This window comes from Anolis carolinensis, chromosome 5, assembly GCF_035594765.1.
Source record: "Anolis carolinensis isolate JA03-04 chromosome 5, rAnoCar3.1.pri, whole genome shotgun sequence".
Lineage (NCBI taxonomy): Eukaryota > Metazoa > Chordata > Lepidosauria > Squamata > Dactyloidae > Anolis > Anolis carolinensis.
This window is the reverse complement of record NC_085845.1, coordinates 108,243,156-108,265,506: the sequence shown is the minus strand read 5'-3', so window position 1 is coordinate 108,265,506 and position 22,351 is coordinate 108,243,156. Positions and strand designations below refer to the sequence as shown.

Sequence of the window (22,351 nt, the reverse complement as noted above, 5' to 3'; positions counted from 1 at the left end):
ATTAGTTAATAGTTGATATTTTGTGTTAGTTATTTGTTATTAATAAGGGGGTAAAACTTATTAATAAGTTTTAGGTGGGGAGTGTCATGCCACGAGGAGGCAAAACATTACCTGCTGCCCTGTCTCTTTAAGATTCTAAAGGGGCGGAGCTTAGCCTTGGCTCCTGCCAGCCTGAAATGGCAGTTATTTTTGTCAGTTAGAATTTGTCAGTTGGTGAGGCACTGGAAGGAAGTGTAGGAAGTAAAAGGATCACAGAAATTCACGTCACATTGGAACTGTATTCAAATTAGATTAAAAAGCCATAGACTACAGCAATAGAGAAAGCGATGTCAACATTGCATTGAAGTCATCTCAAAGATACAAAGAATCCAATCATTCCAAGACTTTATACTCTGTGGCAATATCTATCCAGAACTGCATAGACTCAAAGATTCCTTTCCTCACAAGAGAATTCATAGTGGCAACAAGAGGAAAAGAGATCAATTTTGTCTATTAATAAAATATTTGTTTCACCAACTACAATCTCCAATCTGTCCTTCGTGCAATGGGTCCTTCCAGTTCATTTAGTTAAGCATGGAGGCAGAACAGTAGATAAAGAGACAGGTTTTGCAGAAAGAGGTTTTGGGATAACATAATGAAGAATGAGCAAAAACTAATTACAAAATTATATGAAAAACTATTAGAGTGGGCCACAATAGAAAATCAGATAAAGGGATGTATGGTGAAATGGGCACAGAATGTGGGGCATCAAATTCAATTAAAAAGTTGGGAGAAGATCTGGAACCAGGGCCTTAGATATACATATGCATACGATATGCGATATGCGATGCAATATAGGTGGTATACCACCCCCTATAAAATTTCTAAATGTTATAAGAACGCATCTGACAAATGCTGGAAGTGTGAACAACAGACGGGCACTTTTTATCATTTACTAGCTGTGCCCGGCCACGCGTTGCTGTGGCGAAGTATGGTGGTATGGGAAATAAAGTATTGAGGAATTGGTGGTAGTTAAGGTCAAGGGTAAAGGTTTTCCCCAGACATTAAGTCCAGTCGTGTCTTACTCTGGAGGTTGGTGCTCATCTCCACTTCTAAGCCGAAGAGCCGGCGTTGTCCGTAGACTCCTCCAAGGTCATGTGGGATGACTACATGGAGCGGCGTTACCTTCCTGCCGGAGCAGTACCTATTGATGCACTCACATTTGCATGTTTTCGAAATTCTGGGTTGGCAGAAGCTGGAGCTAACAGTGGGGGCTCTCTCCGCTCCCCCAATTCAAACCTGTGGCCTTTCAGTCCAGAAGTTCAGCAGTTCAGCGCTTTAACACGCTGCGCCATCAGGGGATATTATTTCCTAAAGGTTGTGAATATACAATATTTCTGATTGGTTTTTTTTGTTTGTTGGAGGCAAGTATGAATGCTGCAATTAGGAAAAATGATTAGGATGTAATGGCCTTGCAGCTTTAAAGCCTTGCTGTTTCCTCCCTGAGTGAATTTTTTGTTGGGAGGTGTTAGCTGGCCCTGATTGTTTCCTGTCTGGAATTCCCTTGTTTTCAGAGTGGTGTTGTTTGCAATATTTTATGTGCTTCTACTGTCTGTGGCCCTGAGAAAACAGAGGATTTTCCAGACTTTGATGATGGGAATACTTTGTTGGGAGGTGTTAGCTGGCCCTGATTGTTTCCTGTCTGGAATACCCTTGTTTTCAGAGTGATGTTGTTTGCGATATTTTATGTGCTTCTACTGTCTGTGGCCCTGAGAAAACAGGATTTGCCAGACTTTGATGATGGGAATACTTTGTTGGGAGGTGTTAGCTGGCCCTGATTGTTTCCTGTGTGGAATTCCCCTGTTTATTTACTATCCTGGTTTTAGAGATTATATTGTTCTGCATTATTCTATCCCAGTAATTATTTCATATTAAAGAAGAATCTCACTTATCCAACATTCGCTTATACAATGTTCTGGATTATCCAACGCAGTCTGCCTTTTCATAATCAATGTTTTTGTAGTCAGTGTTTTAAATTCATTGTGATATTTTAGTGGTAAATTTGTAAATACAGTACAGTAGAGTCTCACTTATCCAACATAAACAGGCCGGCAGAACGTTGGATAAGCGAATATGTTGGATAATGAGGAATTAAGGATAACCCTATTAAACATCAAATTAAGTTATGATTTTACAAATTAAGCACCAAAACATCATGTTAGACAACAAATTTGTCAGAAAAAGTAGTTCAGTACACAGTAATGCTATATAGTAATTACTGTATTTATGAATTTAGCACCAAAATATCACGATATATTGAAAGCATTGACTACAAAAATGCGTTGGATAATCCAGAACGTTGGATAAGCGAGTGTTGGATAAGTGAGACTCTACTGTAAATACTACATAGCATTACTGCGCATGGAACTACTTTTTCTGTCAAATTTGTTGTATAATATGATGTTTTGGTGCTTAATTTGTATAACGATTACCTAATTTGATGTTTAATTGGCTTTTCCTGAATCCCTTCTTATTATCCAACATATTCACTTATCCTGCCGGCCTGTTTACGTTGGATAAGTGAGACTCTACTGTATATTTCTAATCTTATATTATCTGCTCAGAACTGGATTATCTGAGGCCCCTTCTTCACAGCTGTATAAAATGCACACTGAAGTGGATTATATGGTAGTGCGGAGTCAAGATAATCCAGTGCAAAGCAGATAATATAAGATTCTAAATGGGTTATATAGCTGTTTGGAAGGGCCTTGAGTCTACACTGCCATATAATCCAGTACAAATTAGATAATCTGTGGAAGAAGTCTAAGTGAGGCCTAAATCTGCCTGTCCCCTAACTGAAACCTGGCTGTCCCTTGGTTGCTAGGCAACCAAGTGGGCAGAGATTAGCCCTCTAAACTGGCAGCAATTGGATAAAAAAAATTATTGCTCTCCCTCTAATTAGGACTTTATTTTTCTTTTCTTTTTGTTGTATCAACCTTGAGGCGTGGATGATGGGTTGTGTTGTCAAATTTTGAGGTTGGGGGGCCTGTACTTTTGTTGTTTTGTGAATTGCCGTGATGCCATCACTCTTTTATATATATAGATGGTGGACATGCCCAAAAGCTTAACTTTACTGGAGAGACATTAATGAAGCTATACAAACAATTTTAAAGATAAAAATCAAAAGAGAACCAGAGTTTTTCTTACTGGGAATGTTAGACATTGATCAGGACAAAAATAAAGAGATTTTGTTTAGTTACTTGGTAGCGGCCGCCAGAATAACATATGCCAAGTTTTGGAGACGAAAGGAGATTCCAAATAAGGAGGAATGGCTAGATAAAGTTATGGAGGTGATGAACATGGACAAACTCACATATTGGTTATCTTCAAATCAAGGTTTACTGAAGAAAGAGACTAACTGGGACTTGGTAAAGGACTATCTAAAACAAATGAAATTGGAACCTATCTGCTGATTTAGAGACAATCTTTGAGGTTATTGATGACGAAGGGGATGCGGTGATCTATGAATTTTTTTTATATATATATATACAGTTATTTTTTTAGGATGAACCAGTTAAAGTTAGATGGAAGTCAACAAAATCCTTTTTTCTCTCTTTCTTCTACCTTATTTCCTACTTTACTATATACAAACAATGTTCTACCACTTTCGATGTGCAATTTTTTTCTTTCTTTCTCATATTCCTTAATATAAAATTTTAAATAAAAAATATTTTTTTAAAAATGTTAATCAAGGTGGCTAATTGCAACATTCACACTTGCCACCAACAGATGAGAGTTCTTTTTTCCCACCCTGGACATCATTCCACAGATATATAAACCCCACTTCTCGAGTTCCCAACAGACCTCACAACCTCTGAGGATGCCTGCCATAGATGTGGGCAAAGCGTCAGGAGAGAATGCTTCTGGAACATGGCCATACATGGCTAGAAAACTCACAGCAGCTTAGTGATTCCGGCCATGAAAGCCTTCGACAACACATATAATGCAGTTCAATGCTGCTAAACCGCATTAGGTAAAAGTTCTACCCTGACATTAAGTCTAGTCATGTTCAACTCTGAGGGTTGGTGCTCACCTCCATTTCTAAGCTGAAGAGCCGGGTTGTCCGTAGACACCTCCAAGGCCACGTGGCCGGCATGACTACATGGAACGCCCTATTACATTATGGGTATACACTGTCTAAATAACGCAGTTTCAAATTGCATGGTGTAGCTGTGTAGATCCAACTTCTACTGGACAATAAACAACAGTTGGAATTTGCAGTCTGGTGAGGCTTTGGCATTCTCTAGCAGAGGTGGCTTATAAAACTACAGCTCCCAGGATTCCATAGCCTTGAGCCATGGCAGCGAAAGCAGTGTCAAACTGCATCAATCCCACAATGTAGAGTCAGAGGCACCTTGAATGCCCTCTTTCTGTTTTACACAGATGTATCAACATTGTCGAATAGATGCATTTCGACTTCTAACTGCCATGGCTCAAAGCTATGGAATCCTGGAAGTTGTAGGTAAAGGTAAAGGTTTTCCCCTGACGTTAAGTCTAGTCGTGACCGACTCTGGGGGTTGGTGCTCATCTCCGTTTCTAAGCCGAAGAGCCGGCGTTGTCCGTAGACACCTCCAAGGTCATGTGGCCGGCATGAATGCATGGAGCGCCGTTACCTTCCCACGGAGCGGTACCTATTGATCTACTCACATTGGCATGTTTTCGAACTGCTAGGTTGTCAGGAGCTGGGGCTAACAGCGGGCGCTCATTCCGCTCCCGGGATTTGAACTTGGGACCTTTCGGTCTGCAAGTTCAGCAGCTCAGCGCTTTAACACACTGCGCCACCACCATGGGTGAGTTAAGTTGTAGTGTGGAGCATTCTGAAGACCTGTAAAACTACAACTCCCATGATGCCCTGTCAGTTTAAAGGGGCATTAAGCTGCAGCAATTCTACTAATGTAGCGACACCCCTAGAAAGACATACATCTTTGCATCGGACGAAACGCCAGAGCTAGCGTCCCCTTTAAGAGACAGGAGCTCCTTGGCCGGCTCTGCCTCCTTCGCCTGCTCCTGTCAATCAGGCTGGGAAGGGGCGCAAGGGCGAAGGCGATTGGCTAGCTGGAGGAACGCCCCTCCCCTCCCCGCTTCAGAGAAGAGAGAGAGGAAAGGAGAGGCAGAGATGGCAGCGGCGGAGGCGCACCGGGTGCTGGTCTATGGAGGGCGGGGAGCCCTGGGCTCCAAATGCGTGCAGCACTTCCGAGCCAAGGACTGGGTAAGCATTAGGAAGCCCTGCAAGGGGTGTTTTCCCTGGAGGAAGGAAAAAAGGAAGGAAGGAAGGAATGGAGGTGGCTGGGTGAGGGATCAGCCCTCCCAAGGGCAGAAAAATCAATGCTTTAACCCAGGTAGAATAGATCCACTAAGCCAATGGCATTAAATATAATGCTGGTGGAGCAAACCTTGTTTACAGCATGAGGAGAGAAGCAGTAAAAACCCACAGTCAGTCTCTGGGCATCTGCAGCTACAGAGGGGTGTGTCTCCTATGCTCACCTGCCTCCTATGCTACTGTGGAGATATTGATCCTGATCCTCTTTGAGATGTATCAGGAAATTATACTGAAAGCTAATAATGTAGGAATTGTGTTTTACATTTGCAGTGGGTGGGCAGCATAGACTTGGAAGCCAATGAAGATGCCAGTGCCAGCGTGGTGGTGAAGAAGACTGATTCCTTCCTGGAACAAGCGGATCAGGTAAAGGGCACCCTTTCCTCTGGTGCAAGGACAACGCTTGGGATTTCCGCAAAGAGCATCCCATGAGTGCGGGATTTCAGACTCAGGCCTTTCCCCTATTTCATATATACCGGCAGGCACCGCAATTGATTGTATTGCCATGTTGATGCTCCACGAATTCAACCATCTGTGGCTTAATTTTAAAACAATAATAATATTATAATACTTTATATTTCTATCCTGCCCCCATTTCCCCGAGAGGACTCGGCTAACATGGGGCCAAGCCCGAAAGAACAATACATGAGCAAAATAAAAGCATATATAAACAACATCAACAAGCAATTAAAAATAAAAACAGATTAAAATGCATTAATACAGTATAACACAATAATAGCAAAGTAGAATGGAGCCCCCAATAGCGCAGTGTGTTAAAGGACTGAGCTGCTGAACTTGTTGACCGAAAGGTTGCAGGTTCAAATCCGGGGAACAGATTGAGCGCCCACTGTTCGCTCCAGCTTCTGCCAACCTAGCAGTTCAAAAACATGCAAATGTAAGTAGATCAATAGGTACTGCTGCAGCAGGAAGGTAACGGCGCTCCATGCAGTCATGCTGGCCACATGACCTTGGAGGTGTCTATGGACAACACCGGCTCTTCGGCTTAGAAATGGAGATAAGCACCAGCCCCCGGAGCCAGACACGACTGGACTTTACGTCAGGGGAAACCTTTTACCTAGAATGGTAAAATAGTATGAGGCAGACACCACCACTAATGGATAAAATGGGACAGGGGGCGATCAAGACAAAAGTGCAAGGTATATAGTTGTAAGACCATTTAATAAAGTGTCAGGATAAAGTGCTGAAGGGTTCTCTAGCGGAAGTTTGGGTTGGAATAGGAGGTCCAGTTATTTCCAATACGGGAGTAAAATGCAAATAAAGCAGTCTTTTTTTAGGAGGGGTCTGTTATGGGGAATGATTATTCAAAGGCTCACTGGAAAAACCACATTTTAACTGTTTTCTAAAGGCTGACAGGGTAGGCGCTTGCCTAATCTCCCTGGGGAGGGAATTCGAGAGCCGGGTGGCCACCACGGAGAAGGCCCTCTTCAAAGGAAACCTTGATTTTCCCATTTGATATAAGGGGCCTCATTTGATTATACCAGGCATGGGCAAACTAAGGCCCGGGGGCCAGATGTGGCCCCCCGGGCACTTACTTCAGGCCCTCTTTATTTTCCCTGTCCTCTTGGCACAAGGACATGGTGGCCCACCGCATCCCTATGCAGAAAGGATGGGGGAGGAAGGCACACACCAGCTGAGAGCCTCTGGAGCTCTCTCAGCCACCACATGTCTCGCCTTCCTCTAGGCATACGAGCAGCCCTGTCCTTATGCCGAGAAGACGGCTCAAGGAAGGCATGCAGTGGCTGAGAGTCCTCTGGAGCATTCTTGACCGTCACATGTCTTGCCCTCCTCTTGGCATAATGCCGCGAGGACAGCCTGAATATCAGGGGAGGAGAATTGGGGTATGTCTCGTTTTCCTCCCGGCATAAGGATGGGGCGAGCAGCCCCATTTTTTATCCCAGGAGGACAACCTGAGGATGACCTGCCCCCTAACCTGCCCCCTCCCAGCCCCACCTTTTCACAGGCTCTCCCAGCTCGGTCTTCTCTATCGGACCCACACTGTGGCCCCAAGGCAAAATGTTTGCCCTTTTCTGGACTATACCATTGTATACAGGCCCATTCAGGAGGGGTTGAAACTCCCCCCCCCCCCCCATTACTTTTCAGACCAGTTTCTCCTGATCTGGCATGAGATGTCAACAAGGCCCTGAAATTACCACAATTGAGTGAAGGTTCTTCATAGGTCATAGGTCCTGAATCATTGCTCCCACTTTAAACCAGTTCTTTTTGGCTACAATAGTTTCCACAACTTGCAGAAGCTTATTTCTGTTTTCTTCTTATTTCCTTTATCATCAAAACACTTTCCACTCTGAATTAGCAAGAAGTTTTCAGCCAAGCACAAGTTGTTCTGGTGGTACTTTGTTTTTTGGTGTCTATTGAAAACTTCTATTGCATTTTCCCATCGCACAAATGGTTTAGCAACCAATGCACCAAGCTTCTGATGAGCATCTTTACCCTCAACTTCTCCTCCAAACTGTACATACAGAGTGCACCTTGTACATGAAATGAGTAGGCTAACCAGGGAAATCTGTTGAACCATTTGGGTTGAAAACTTAGATGCCTCTTCTTATCTACAGGAAATACATATCCTGGCAATAGAATCTGTGGATTTTGCACTAACTGAGCTTTCACTTGGGCATCAGAAATGGTCTTCTTCTCCTTGCTCCTGTTCCATGGTTTCTTTTGCAGGACTTGGATTAGATTTTTTTCCTGTCAGGAGCGACTTGAGAAACTGCAAGTTGCTTCTGGTATGAGAGAATTGGCCATCTGTGTTTGATTCAGATTGGCTCTTAGACCCCTTCTACACTGACAGATAAAATCCAGATTATCTGCTTTGAACTGGATTATATGACAGTCTAGATTCATATAATTCAGTTCAGAGCAGATAATGTGGATTGTCTACTTTGATAATCCGGATTATATGGCAGTTTCCTGGGATCGAACTCCTATGATCCACGTCTCTCTGTTTCGGTAATATATCCAAGATAGTAGAAGCTGGATATTGAGAGAGATAGAGAGAGCAAGAAGGGGGAGGAAAAGAGAGAATGCCACTTCTCCCAGTGTAAAGCCTAGTTACTGATTTACTGCTTCTGAGTCCATAAATATCTAATCCTGCCCACATTGCGTTTTTGTGAGATACCACCCATGGTAGGATATAACAGAAGGCATTTATGTCAGGTCAGCTTAATCCACCTGCATTAACTCCTTGTCTGCTTTCTTCATATTTATAGCTGCCTTCTAAACAGAGTGATTCTGTGGCTTTCATGTTTTTGGGAAACAATATCTCCTGAACTCCAGACAGGAAAAAAAAAAATCAGGGCCAGCTAACACCTCCCGACAAAGGATTCCCCCAGGCAGGAAGCAACCAGACCTTTAAACTGCAAGGCTATTCAGTGCTAATCAAGGTGGCCAGTTGAAACATTCACACTTGCCTCAAACAGACAAGCGTTCTTTTCCCTGCCATGGACATTCCACAGATATAGAAACCTCGCTTGCCTAGTTTCCAACAGACCTCACAATTTCTGAGGATGCCTGCTATAGATGTGGGCAAAACGTCAGGAGAGAATACTTCTGGAACATGGCCACACAGCCTGGAAAACTCACAGCAGCCCAATATTTCCTGATCTGGAAGCCCTGCTAATTCTGGGATGGTTTGTTGTGAAGGTAATGCTCATTTGGTGCCCACCGACCTCTCAACCAGTATCTTAACCTCCACTATTCCATGTTGTCATCTATACTGCCATAGGATGTCATTAAGAACTTTGTTATATGGTCAACGTAGACCCATATAATGCAGTTAAACTCCATTGAACTGCATTGTATGAGTTTACACTGACCAAATAATGCAGTTTCATATAATTGCATTATATGGCAGTTTAGATCAGTCCCATGCTGCAAGCTCAGGACCCTTAAGCTGTTCCATTATGCAAAAAAGGGGAAAGTTCACACATGTTAAAATGTTTAAGCAGAACGTTTCTATCCAATTCTGCTCCCCATTATGTTAGGTGAAGAGATTTTCATACATTCATTATTACTTATTTATTCATGACATTTATATCCTACCTATCTTCCACTAAGCTGAAGACAGTGTGCGTGACTCTTTTTTCCAGTTGAGTCACATAATAGATTGAAAGGTCAGATCAAAAAAGTAACTAATCCAAGGCAGCTAGACAGATTCATGGCTGGTTTGCTGTGAGTTTTTCTGACTGTATGGCCATGTCCCAGAAGCATTCTCTCCTGACGTTTCACCCGCATCTATAGCAGGCATCCTCAGAGGTTGTGAGTTTTCATGGCTCCTTGGTGACTAGAACGGAGATCTCTCAAGTCCCTGTCCAACACTAATGCAAACACTTGGGTCAACATTCAGTCTTGCAAATTTCCACCTGTTCCAAGTTTCACAATTCAGGCACAATTAAACCATACAGTCATAGAATTGGAAGAGACCACAACTCCCTGCCATGAAAGAACATACAATCAAAGCACTCCCGACAGATGGCTATCCAGTCTCTGCATTGAGAAGGAGACTAGCACCCTTCGAGGCACTATATTCCACTGCTGAACAGCTCTTACCATCAGGAAATTCTTTCTAATGTTTAAGTGGAATATTTTTTCCCAAAAATTTCAATTCATTGTTCCGTGTCTCCATGGCTGGCTCTAGACTGCCATATAACCGAGTTCAAGGCAGATAATCTGGATTGTATAGTGTAGAAGGGGCCCATATGAGCAGAAAACAAGTTTATTTCCCCCTCCTCAAGGTGATATTCTTTCAAATATTCTAACATGGCTTTCATGTTCCCTCTCAACATTATGCAGCCTAAACAGCCCAGCTCTTTAAGACACTCCTCATAGAGAGTTGTTCTCAACCTTCCTAATGCTGCGACCCCATAATACAATTCCTCATGTTGTGGTGACCCTCAACCATAAAATTATTTTCGTTGCTACTTCATAACTGTAATTTTGCTTTTGTTATGAATCGTAATATAAATATCTGATATGCAGGATGTATTCTCATTCACTGGACCAAATTTGGCACAAATACCCAATATGCCAAATTTGAATACTGGTGGGGTTGGAGGGGGATTGATTTTGTCATTTGAGAGTTGTAGTTGCTGGGATTTATAGTTAACCTACAATCAAACAGCATTCTGAATTCCACCATCGATGGAATTGAACCAAACTTGGCACATAGAACTCTCATGACCAACAGAAAATACTGGAAGGGTTTGGTGGGCATTGACCTTGAGTTTTGGAGTTGTAGTTCACTTACATCCAGAGAGCACGGTGGACTCAAACAATGATGGATCTGAACCAAACTTGGCACAAATACTCAACATGCCTAAATGCGAACACTGGTGGAGTTTGGGGAAAATAGATGACATTTGAGAGTTGTAGTTGCTGGGATTTATAATTCACCTACAATCAAAGAGCATTCTGAACTCCATCAATGATAGAATTGGGCCAAACTTCACACACAGAACTCCCATAACCAACAGAAAATACTGGAAGGATCTGGGAGGAATTGACAGTGATTTAAGGGAGCTTTAGTTCACCTACATCTGTACACATTCCAGTTTCTCTCTTGAATCGTGGTGCCCAGAATTGGACACAGTATCCCTGCTGAGGTCTGAACAAAGCAGAAGAGAGTGGGACTATCATTTCCCTTGATCTACTGTACTCTTTTGATGCAGCCTAGCATCTCATTGGCTTTTTAGCTGCCACTAAGTTTACCACTCTATTAAGAATTAGATTTGTGAGAAGAGATCAGTTAGGTCTGACAATTTGTACATTTCAAGCCATATTTTTAGAACAGTATTTTGTTGTAGTTGATGACATCTTCATATTTGCATGTTCAAAGGTAACAGAAGATGTTGAAAAACTTCTGGGCGAGAAAAAGGTTGATGCTATCCTTTGCGTAGCTGGTGGATGGGCCGGAGGCAGTGCAAAAGTAAAATGTAAGCTTGCAAACTCACAAATGCAACTGAATTTTTTTTCTTGTGTACAGGAATGAGATAGCCAATGAACTCCTTCCCTCACAGTTTCTCCACATACATTTTTCACTTACTAATAGTATTCGGCTCTTTTGCTTAATGAGATCAAGCCTTGGTGGGGGAAAATTTCTTTAGTGGTTTGGTGGTTGTTGTCCATTACATTCCAGGAAGTCAAGTAAAGAATGTCTGAAATCAAACCCAGGTTTTTACATACTACTACAAAGCTTTTTGTGATCCCTTTTACTGCAGTCATAAAAGACCTCAGAACAGATGGTTGTATGGGTCATGGAAAATGAGGCCCTCCAGTTATGTTGGACTGCAACTTCTAGCAGCGCCAGCCACCATAGTTAGTAGACAGGCATGCTAGGAATTGCAGTCCACAATTTTCTAACCCCTTTAAAAAGCACATAGGATTATTATTCAAGGAATTGATTATTCATAAATCTAAGCCATGAATTATAATTCACCAGATTTATTTATTTACAGTATTTATAATCCACCCTTCTCACCCCGAAGGGGACTCAGGGCAGATTACAATAGTAAGTAAGTAAGTAACTTTATTTTTCTACCCTGCTATCATCTCCCCGCAGGGACTCAGGGCGGATAACACGGGACAACGGCCCAAAAACAGTAAACAAATACAACAATTAAAACATATTACAATGAATAAAACACAGTAAAATAACATTTTGCAAACAATACATTATTTTAAGCATAAAAGACCATTAAAAAATAAAATAGGTAAAAGTAAAATAAAATAAAATGAACCACCAGGTTGGTGGAGGGGGATAGTATGGAGTGGCCAAATTGAACTAAAGTGCCATAGTAAGGTTATAAAGTGCACATATACATGGCAAACATTCAATGCCATTAGACATATGACATACAGACACACACAGAGGCAATTTAACATTTTCCAGCTTCTGGCTTCATAAGGGTATGCTCAGTTCCGGCCACAGGGAGAGCTGCCACTTCACTGTCCACTTGTGACACTGAGCCCTTAATGGTATTACTTCCTCATTACTTTCCACACGCTGCTGCCAATTTTATGGTGTTGTAAATTAGTTAAATTTGCCTCCCACATAAAGTGTACCTAAATTTCTTACTTGACAGATGCAACTGTCTTTTGGTCTGCTTAGGTAAACAGTGAGCTAAGCTATTAATGGTCGGGGGGCTTAACCCGACCCGGACTTAGATCTCATGACCTCTCAGTCAGTAGTGATTTATTGCAGCTGGCTACTAATCAGCTGTGCCACAGCCTGGCCCAGATGGTGAAGATCCTTGGACCAGTTGAGACCTAACATGTCTGGTTCAAAAATACAGTTTTTGTGAGAAGAACAAAAGCAAATGTGCTTGGCTTCAGGGGCGAGGTCCCTGTGATATCTAAGCAAAAATCTTGGGTTTGGACCCTGTACTTGAAGGACAGTTTGAGGAGGTCTGTGAAAATGAATTTAATGAGCCAGGTGTCCTCTTATGTCAGGAAGAAGAGTAGAGAATTTGAGGATGGAGGAAGCGTGTTAGTCACTCATTTTTGCATCAACAAGGCATGGTTTAGTTGAAACTTCAACAACCCATGGTTTAATTGAAACATCAATAAACTATAATTTACTTGAAAATCAACAGCCACAGTTTACCTAAAACATAAACTGAAACATTGTGTCAAAAAATTATTACATGCAATTTTTCAGACTCTGTTGGAAGGGGAGCCTGGTCCCGTCTCCTTGCTTTTTGGAAATGGGAATTGGCAGCATTTCAAAAGGTTTTTTAAATGTAAAATGTTTCAGTTCATTAATAATATATAAAACAACAGTCAAATAATGAATAAATAAATACTAAGGGCATTCTGATCAATGTGCTCAACTCAAGATGAGTATTTTTGATATTCATATTTCTATTTAGAAACCTCTGTCCAGGCAAACCCACTTTATATGATTGAGAGGAGGTTTCCTGGAGCTGGTTTGTTTGAGTTTTGTTCCCATATTGTTGCTGCTATTGAGATATGATTGCTTTTGGTTAAATTTGATTTGTTTTCTCTATATCGCTCATCTTCAGTTTTGCTAAGAGTGCAGGGTACTTTGTATGTTTGCAAAGAAGACTAGTTCATTACTACATTTTAACAATAATGCTGCTAGCAAATCCTGATAATAAATCAACCTCACTCTTGTTACTATACTGCAGTCTACTTTACAACGTCTTCCCTCCCTACTCTAGTAAAATGATGTGAAACATTTAAGCAGAAGTTTGAAGTTCAAATAGAGAACTTCCCATCCATTTAATTTGATTCTGAAGCTGAGACAATTCTAGCACAATTAAGAAGAATCTTTTGCCCCATGGGATCAGATTTCAAGTATTTATTTAAAATCCCAACTTTCTCCCAATATGGGCTTACCTATTGAGACTTCACTGAATGTTTCCCTGTCTCTTTTTAAGAAGTACAGACATAAATTGAGTGAACACTGGAACATGTGGCATCTAAACATAGAGCTTGACCATGATTTTCGTGGGTTGTACACATGCTGCCCATTTAAAAAAATAAGATGTGTATGTTGATGTGGGTGCTTTGCATACTTTCAGTGGATGTGCATTTATTCATAATCTCTTGGCTAGTTTATGCAAAAGTCTAGGTATGAGTTCTTTCACTAATGAAAAGTAAATGGCATAGAGCTGGACAGATAGATGGACTTGGAACTATGATATTCATGTCAGAAACTGAGCCTACTGGTTTGTTTTGGCATACCATATATACTCTAGTATAAGCTGAGTTTTTCAGCCCTTTTAAAATTATAGTTTTATGTAAATATTCAAAAACAATTACTATAATTTTATTGGTATCTATTTTTATTTTTGAAATTTACCAGTAGCTGCTGCATTTCCCACTCTCATCATATACTTGAGTCAATAAGTTTTCCCAGTTTTTTGTCATAAAATTAGGTGCCTTGACTTATATTCGGGTTGGCTTATACTCGAGTATATATGGTACTTAATTTAAAATGAATCAATGAAGACCAGACTCTATGCCTTGTAGTTCTGCTCAGGTAATACCGTAATATAGATGTAGTCTGACCAAGGTACAAAATGTGTTTCTAACCATTGTAATAAAAGATTAGTATGAACCAGGAGTGTACATTATTATGTCTTCGATATCTAATTTGTTCTTTACCTGCCTTGACCATCAGCTTTATACAAAAACAGTGATCTGATGTGGAAACAAAGTGTTTGGACATCAACTATCTCTAGCCACCTGGCCACCAAATACTTGAAGGAAGGGGGTTTGTTGACCCTCACGGGAGCAAAAGCAGCATTAACTGGAACCCCAGGTAAAATATCATATGTGTCTGTATGTGTGTTAACCTAGTCAGCATACCTTACTTCAGTAAAAATAGCCCTGGATTTTTCAAGTTTTCTGTGAAGCAATATTTGTGTTTTTTGGTGCTGAAATTTTTTGAGCAAACACATTGGCTTTTCTAAGGGGTTTTGAAAGTAGCAAGTGTAGTAAAGCCAAAAAAAAGTACACAGCTTATGGTATGGTGCTTGTTGCTTAATTGTGAAACCAGAGAAGAGTAAACTCTTATCTGGCTTCCCCAAAGCAAGTGATCACCCTATTTGTTTACCTTGACTTACCTTAACTTGCTTCAAAGGAGAATGGCCTTCAACCCTCTTTGTCAATAGTCATGAAAGAGACCTCGTCATCTTTGTTTCATGGCTTTATCTCCTGAAGAACCTGAAAAGGAAATAGTAGAGCATAAACATAATTTTATATTCTTTATTCTAAAAATGTATCTAAGGAATTCTGATTCTGCACAAAGAAACACTTATCTAGTTCTGCCATCTTATCTATTCTCCTTTCTCTAACCCTGAAAAGTGGCAGAGGTCTGCGCAGGAAAGAAACTCAACTTTCCACTATTGGAAATCTTAATCAGTAAATTGTCTTAGGGGCTGTCATATCAAAATCAAGGAGTCGCAGTGGTGCAATGTGTTAAACCCTTGTGCCATCTGAACTGCTGACCTGAAGGTTGGGTTACTGACCTGAAGGTTACAGGTTTGAATCCGTGAGACAGAGTGAATTCCTGTCTTGTCAGCTCTAGCTTACGGCAACATAAGAGAAGCCTCCCAGCAGGATAGTAACACACCTGGGCATCCTTTGAGCAATGTCTCTGTAGACAGCCAATTCTCTCACAAAAATATTAAAATCCATAATTTTGGCCCCCAATCTGTCCTGTATAGAAGGTGGACTGATACACACACACACACATATATATGGTTTTGTTGCACATATCAGGATCTGACACTTCTGTGGATGGATGATTCTTGAGTATGTACCAAAGAATAAAGATATTTAAATGGTTGAAGAGACTAAAACTTAGGGGTTCTTTCTCTTTTGCTTAGTGTGTATACAGGCTTAAGTTTGACCTAGGCTGTATTTTGTTTAATGCACCATGGTATCCTTCCGGATGGTTCCATTAACTCGAGTCTGAATTCATTTCACAGCCTTTTTAAACACTATCAACCCCTTTCAACTACCATGTCCTGCGTAAAAGCAAGGTTAATAGTTTGGTGAGGCACCAAAGGATATCTCTGAAACACCCCTTTCTAACCTGCCATGCCTGGATTCCATGGCAATTAGAGTGGAATCAAGACACTATTGTCCTGCAGTATGTAGATGCCCTGGATCTTTTTTTTTGTTAAGATGAACAATTGGATTAACTATAATATTGCATTGTAATTTTAATAGTTCTTAGTTGGTATACAGATCCTAATGTAAATCATTTTGCCGTACTACGCTGATTTGCCCACCTTTTCCTTTTAGGAATGATTGCTTATGGCATGGCCAAAGCAGCTGTCCACCAGCTATGCCAGAGTCTGTCAAGTTCAAACAGTGGCTTGCCACCCGGGTGCTCTGCAGTTGCCATTCTCCCGTAAGTGGCTGAATATTGATACTATGGTATTGCCTTAAGTCCTTTTCCTATTTAGCATCAATCTCTCTTTTTAGTACCACACTTATGAATATGATAAAAGGTACACTGTGGAGCAAACAAACTTTTAAACCAGCAACTTCTAATCTACCTGCGTACCTAATCTGCTATTTGGGGATTGAAAAGGTATGAGGCTGACTCACATGGGAGCAAAGTGATACTCCTGCAATGTTTTAATATTAGGTTTATATTAGATTTATAAAAACATTGAATTTCAGTATAGCAATCTACTCAAATGTAAATGTTGTTGGCACTGTCTTGCATTCACTTACAACACTTACTGAGCTCCAAACCAGGAGACCCCTGGTTCAAATCCTGTTCCTACTGTGTGTCAAGACAAGGTTGCTCCTCTTTTCTACCTTCAGCTTCCCAACTATAAGTAAAATATCTATTCTAGAAAATATTCTGGAGCAGTATGCTATGATTATATTACACAGTTTAGATATTACTAATTCATTTCATAAGACACATCTAATACATGAGTGGGAGACTAAAGGCCAATGGAATGCATCGTGCTCACTATTTGTTGACTACAGTACCATTCCTACATATCCCTTTGGAAGCACTTAGAACAGTTCCCATCAGAGGAGTGTTGCCGCTGAAAGCATGGAAGTGGTGGCTGATGCCTTCAAAACATAAATTTATAGGGAGAAATGAGCTTTCCCGAGAATGGGAGACTTCAGGATCTTTTTTGTTTTCACTGCTAGTTTAGAGCAGAGCTTTCCAAACTGTGTCGCGACACATTAGTGTGTCCGTTGCAGTGTGTAGGTGTGTCATATGAACATAATGAGAAATCATATTTTATAAACATTAATGAAAGGTTTTCATGAAACATATTGTGTCATCTTACATTTTGTTATTGCAATGTATGTATGTGTCTGTAAATCTTCTAGGAGGTTAGTTTGCTAGTAAAACCAAATTACTGTGTCTAGAAAGTGTGTCACCAACATGGAATGTTTCGACAGCTCTGGTCTAGAACAACAGTGGCCAACCAATGGCATATAGGCTCGATCGCGATGTTGCAGAGCTCTCACACACCTTATTCAAAAATTAGTTAAAAGATCTGGAAACCTCCCAGAAGCCCAAAGTATGCACCCAGACTTGCTTCCACCAAAAATAAGTTGTTAGGAAAGAGAAGTGTGCTTACAGATGTTTCCATTTTTTTGTTACTGGATGGGATTTTTCTTTACTCTCGTGGTATTCCAAAATTGCCCAACATTGTTATATTCCCAAAAAAGCTTTCCCACAATTATTTAATAGCATGGGTTTTAAATTAAGGTTGTGCTTCTGGTGTCCACTATAAATGCACCAGTGTTGGCAAGTAGCGTTTGTAGAAGCAACAACAGTGGGGAAAAATGGCTACTGGGAATGTGTTTACTATGGTGATGGCAGGAATGGCATAGTGAGCCATCTCTGTCAAAAGGGAAAGCTGCCTTACCATATCCTGTTGTCTCCAGTTATGAGTTCACTTGACTTTACAAAACGCCAATCTATCAGAGAGAGAAACTATTTCTGCTATTATGGGAAAGCTAGCTTGGGGAGATTGTTAGGACAGCCTTTGGTTGTGGAGAAAGGAGCTCAAAAGGGTTCCATCTTTTTTTCAAAGGCAGTCCAGGCTTTTTATTTTTTTAAAAAACAAGCATAATGTTATGCTGTGTGTCATTTTGCCCCTGGATTATAAATGCTTACATGAAAATAGGAAAACTGTAATGATTAAGAGAACACAAAGAACATCTTGTTTCCTTGGTGAAAAGGCCAAAATTTAATTTTAAAAAGAGCAATTTCCTGCCCCTGCCATGTGTTGAGTGCTCTTTGAGTGTTATGACGAAAAGGAAACGTTGGCAGCATTGATCAAGTGCCTCAGCTTGCAATTGAAGGGTTTATCTGCATCTTTTTCTAGGGTAACCTTGGATACACCAATGAACAGGAAATTCATGCCTGATGCCGACTTCAGCTCCTGGACACCATTAGATTTTATTACCGAGTGAGTAAATTTCAGCTGCTCAGTGGCTGTTACTTGTGTTATTGTGTTTGTATCCTAGTTGTTTGTATCTTGCATTAGTTGATATCTTTGGTGAATGAAATTGTGTTACTTTTTGTGCAGCAAAGGTGGCTGCCAACTGGGCCTGGCAGGTGAGACTGCACGTACAGATGCCTGGAAGTGGTGTGAACAATTGGGGGCAAAAGCATTGGCCCAGAAAGGTTGCTTTGATGCCTGCCCAATGAACAATAATGTTACGTTCTAGGAAGCAGTAGCAACTCCTGAGCTGGACTGGAATGGCACTTCACCTCTAAATGGTGGGTGGGGGAGACCACTCTGCTCTGCCCACAGCTGTCCATGCTGCAAAATGCCTGTCATCATTATATTCAGTTATTGTGTGGACTCCTGTGATCTAGGGTTATAGAAAGAATGTGGTTTAACACCACTTTAAATTCCATGTCTTAATGCTATGGAATCCTGGGTGTTGTAGTTTCACACTTTTTGGGAGGAAAGGCTAAATAAAGGCCTTGTAAAACTACCACTCCCATGATCCCACTACATTGAGCCATGGCAGTCAAAGTGGCATCCAATTGCATTTATTTATTTATTTATTAGTGACATTTATATCCCACCCTTCTCACCCTGAAGGGGACTCAGGGCGGCTTACAAGTTATATGTACATACAATGTACATTCGTATATCATAATATAAGCATTATATATCACTATATTGTACTATAACAGTATATTGTAATATTATTAGCAATATTACATGTAATATAAATATGCCATTATAATAGTGTGCACAATCTGGATGCACCCATGATGTTTTTGCACATAGAAAAACATTGTATACCTTGTGGGAATCACCAGGTTATTTTCTGCCTCATGAGACTTGACATGTTCAATGGACCGAGTGGATTTAGTACCAAACCGGGACTTTCTAAAACTAGCTGCAATGCTTTGCCTCAGTGGAAATATGTCCACAGAATTTTGCACCTTGCATCCCATGGCATGGGATTTTTGGCTTGTATATCTGACATTCAGAGTTTCTTCACTTCATTTGTTTTTATGGTAACCTAAAACATGGAGGCCTGGTTTCCTTTTCACACAAAGAAATATTTGTTTTTTAACAGAACCTTTTATGACTGGGTCACTGGAAAAGACCGTCCAAGTTCTGGGACTCTCATCCAGGTGGTCACGTCTGGAGGAAATACTCAGCTCACAGCTGCCAATCTCTGAAGAAGTTATAATTCATCTGAGCAACAGTGAAATCATTGAGATGTGAAATGTGTCTGTTGTTTGTGTGGTCATCTTCTGTTTCTTCCAGTGAGATGATTTTATTTGTGGAGCAAGACCTGAGGTGGTGTCTGTGTCGCTAGATGTAAGCCAAGACGTCCTGGATATAAATCAGGACTGTGATTTTCAAGATTCGCAAATGGTTTCATATTCCATTATTTCCTAGAGAATTAGTTTAAGTCAGAAAAAGTAGTAATTTGGAGGAAGTAGTTTAATTGTTTGATACACATACACACGACGCTTGTAGAAGGCTTGCTCTCTTAGGAATTTTCTTATTTCTGTGAGTTATCATCTTGAATGTTGTCCAGATGGACTTGTCAAATATTGCCGTGAACTGCAGTTATGTTAATCATGAGAAAAGATGCATTCCTATTTTTTCTTCTTCTCTGAATCTTTTTCGTGGTCTTAAGAACTTTCATGAAAGCTGTGAGCTGAAACAGCAATAGTGGATTTCCTGTTCTGTGTGAATGTCTGGGTGTTGGGCACACATGTGCAGATGTTTGCATTAAGAAAGTGTACCCATGTTTCATCCCTTACTCCCAACTGTGGTCTCACACAAGCTAACCTTTTGTGTGTCTGTGGAAACATGTGGAGAAATCAGACTTTTGTCAAAGTCAGGGGTGTAAAACAAAAACACAGTTTTGCCTTAAAAACTATAAAACACTTGCCAGCCCAACCTGCACACCCATTTGTTCTTTGCTAGGCCACTGTGATGATGATGAAGACTTATGTTTGATGAAGATGTTGAAAATTGAAGCCTTATTGTATAATGAAAGAGGCCTAACCAGATTGTTGCCTGTGTTTTTCAAGTCGGCGGGTGCTTTACTTGCAGGTATACTATTGATTGGGAAAAGAGGGAACACAAGTGAACAATGAGAGGAGGGATCTCAGCATCATGTGAAAATTACACAAAGTTGGTTAGGAAACCAAGGTGGATGGATCTACACTGCCATATAATTCAGTTCAAAGCCAGATAATCAGGCAGTGTAGATGGGGCCTGTGTTCGTCCTCAATCAGCTACGAATCCTGGGGGTGTACCCACCAGCAAAGCACATTACTGCCTGAACTTCTTGCAGTGTATGTTTCTTGTGTAATTTCTTTTGGCAGTTCTTAAAACCTGAAAGCAGAGTATCTTAAAACTGCCACGCTTTTGCTGTCAACTGTTGCATTTTGTGCTGAATAAACGTGTTGCTTAAAAGTCTGTTATCAATTTTGTTACATTGTCTTGGATATCTTGCTAATTACACTACATAACTTGATTTTTGTTCCCGATTTATAAATGTCATTTCCTAATTGAATCTATCATTAAAACATGGAAAAAAAATTAAATTGCAAAAACCTAATTTTTGATGGAAATCCTGCAGCACATTTTGCTGTAGTTTTTCAATGAATATCTCATAGCGTCTCAACCAATTCAACATAGTTTGTGGCAGCCACAAAAATGAAGTTTCTTACTTTCAAAGTAAGCAACGTACAATGAAACAGGAAAGAGCACTTTTAATCCAGGAACAGAAATTGTTTCAAATTTTGTTACATAGTGTTATCAGATGCTGTCTTGAGTTCAAGATAACCCCATTTCTTAGATCACTGCTTCCCAAACTGGGGGTCCTGACCCCAAATGGGCCCCCTTCACTCCAGGTTGGGGTAGTGAAAATCTTGGCAACAGTAAAAGGTGAATGCCATCTAGTGGCTGTTTTAGGCATTTACACAAACCTGTTAACAACATGCAGTGTTTGCATTGGACTCTACATAAAATGATTGAGCTGTACTTCATGGAAAGGAAAATCAGTGTTTAGCAAACCTAGCAAATGCTGATTTGTTATCAGGAAATGTGTGATTTTACACCTATTTTATATACTTGGATTCATGTAAACATTTCTTGGGTGGAAAGGGGTCGTGAGTGGAAAAAGTTTAAGAAGCTCTGCCTTAGAGCACGGCTTCTTAAATGGTGGGCCCCACAGTGTGGAGGTCCAAACATTTTGGAAATAATAAAGGTTTTCAGAATATCATCTACTGTTTATTTTAGACATTTACACAGATCTGTCTTGTAGTGCTTACGGGGTTCTCTGCAGAAGATGCTTCAGTTGTACTTCATAAAAAAGAAAATCAGCCAGTTCAATCCAATAAGCCTTAATTGGCATATATAACAGGACAGTGTAAAATGCAGTGTACATTATACAATCGAATGTGAAGGGGACCCTATCTGTGTAATGTCCTAGGTGGTCTGCTTGAGGCAAGTGTGAATGTTGCAATTGGCCACCTTGATTAGCATTGAAAGACCTTGCAGATTCAAAGCCCGGGTGCTTCCTGCCTGAGGGAATCTTTTGTTGCGAGGTGTTAGCTGCCCTGACTGTTTCAACAGAACAATTTCAACAGAAAGAGGAAACCATGAAAATGAACAAAATGTGGCTACCAGTATTAAAACACTCTAAAATCAGGACAGTAAATAAAGAACAACACTCAGAAAACAGGAACATTCCAGACAGGAAACCATCAGGGCCAGTTAACACCTCCCAACAAAGGATTCCCCCAGGCAGGAAGCAGCCAGGCTTTGAAGCTGAAATGCCATTCAATGCTAATCAAGGTGGCCAATTGTAACATTCACACTTGCCTCAAGCAGACAAGAGTTCTTCTCACCCTGGAGATTCCACAGATATATAAACACCACTTATCTAGTTTCCAACAGACCTCACAACCTCAGAGGATGCCTGCCATAGATGTGGGCAAAACATCAGGAGAGA

At 40.7% G+C, this 22,351-nt stretch overlaps 1 protein-coding gene across 1 annotated transcript; it reads left to right on the top strand.

The window, feature by feature from the left end:
* Positions 1 to 5,091: 5,091 nt before the first annotated feature.
* qdpr (quinoid dihydropteridine reductase) lies at positions 5,092 to 20,811 on the top strand. The gene is made up of 7 exons (XM_003220428.4): positions 5,092 to 5,248; positions 5,630 to 5,722; positions 11,226 to 11,322; positions 14,535 to 14,675; positions 16,166 to 16,274; positions 18,232 to 18,315; positions 19,448 to 20,811. The coding sequence occupies exons 1-7, from the start codon at positions 5,156 to 5,158 to the stop codon at positions 19,551 to 19,553; spliced, it is 723 nt and encodes a 240-aa protein (XP_003220476.1). The 5' UTR covers positions 5,092 to 5,155; the 3' UTR covers positions 19,554 to 20,811.
* The last annotated feature ends 1,540 nt before the right edge of the window (positions 20,812 to 22,351 follow it).

Bases quoted from the DNA above. Each gene is read 5' to 3' on its own strand.
- qdpr (XM_003220428.4), top strand. From the start codon at position 5,156: ATGGCAGCGGCGGAGGCGCACCGGGTGCTGGTCTATGGAGGGCGGGGA. The intron at 14,676-16,165 runs GTAAAATATCAT...TTTTCCTTTTAG, and splicing joins AGCATTAACTGGAACCCCAG to GAATGATTGCTTATGGCATG. The intron at 16,275-18,231 runs GTAAGTGGCTGA...ATCTTTTTCTAG, and splicing joins TCTGCAGTTGCCATTCTCCC to GGTAACCTTGGATACACCAA.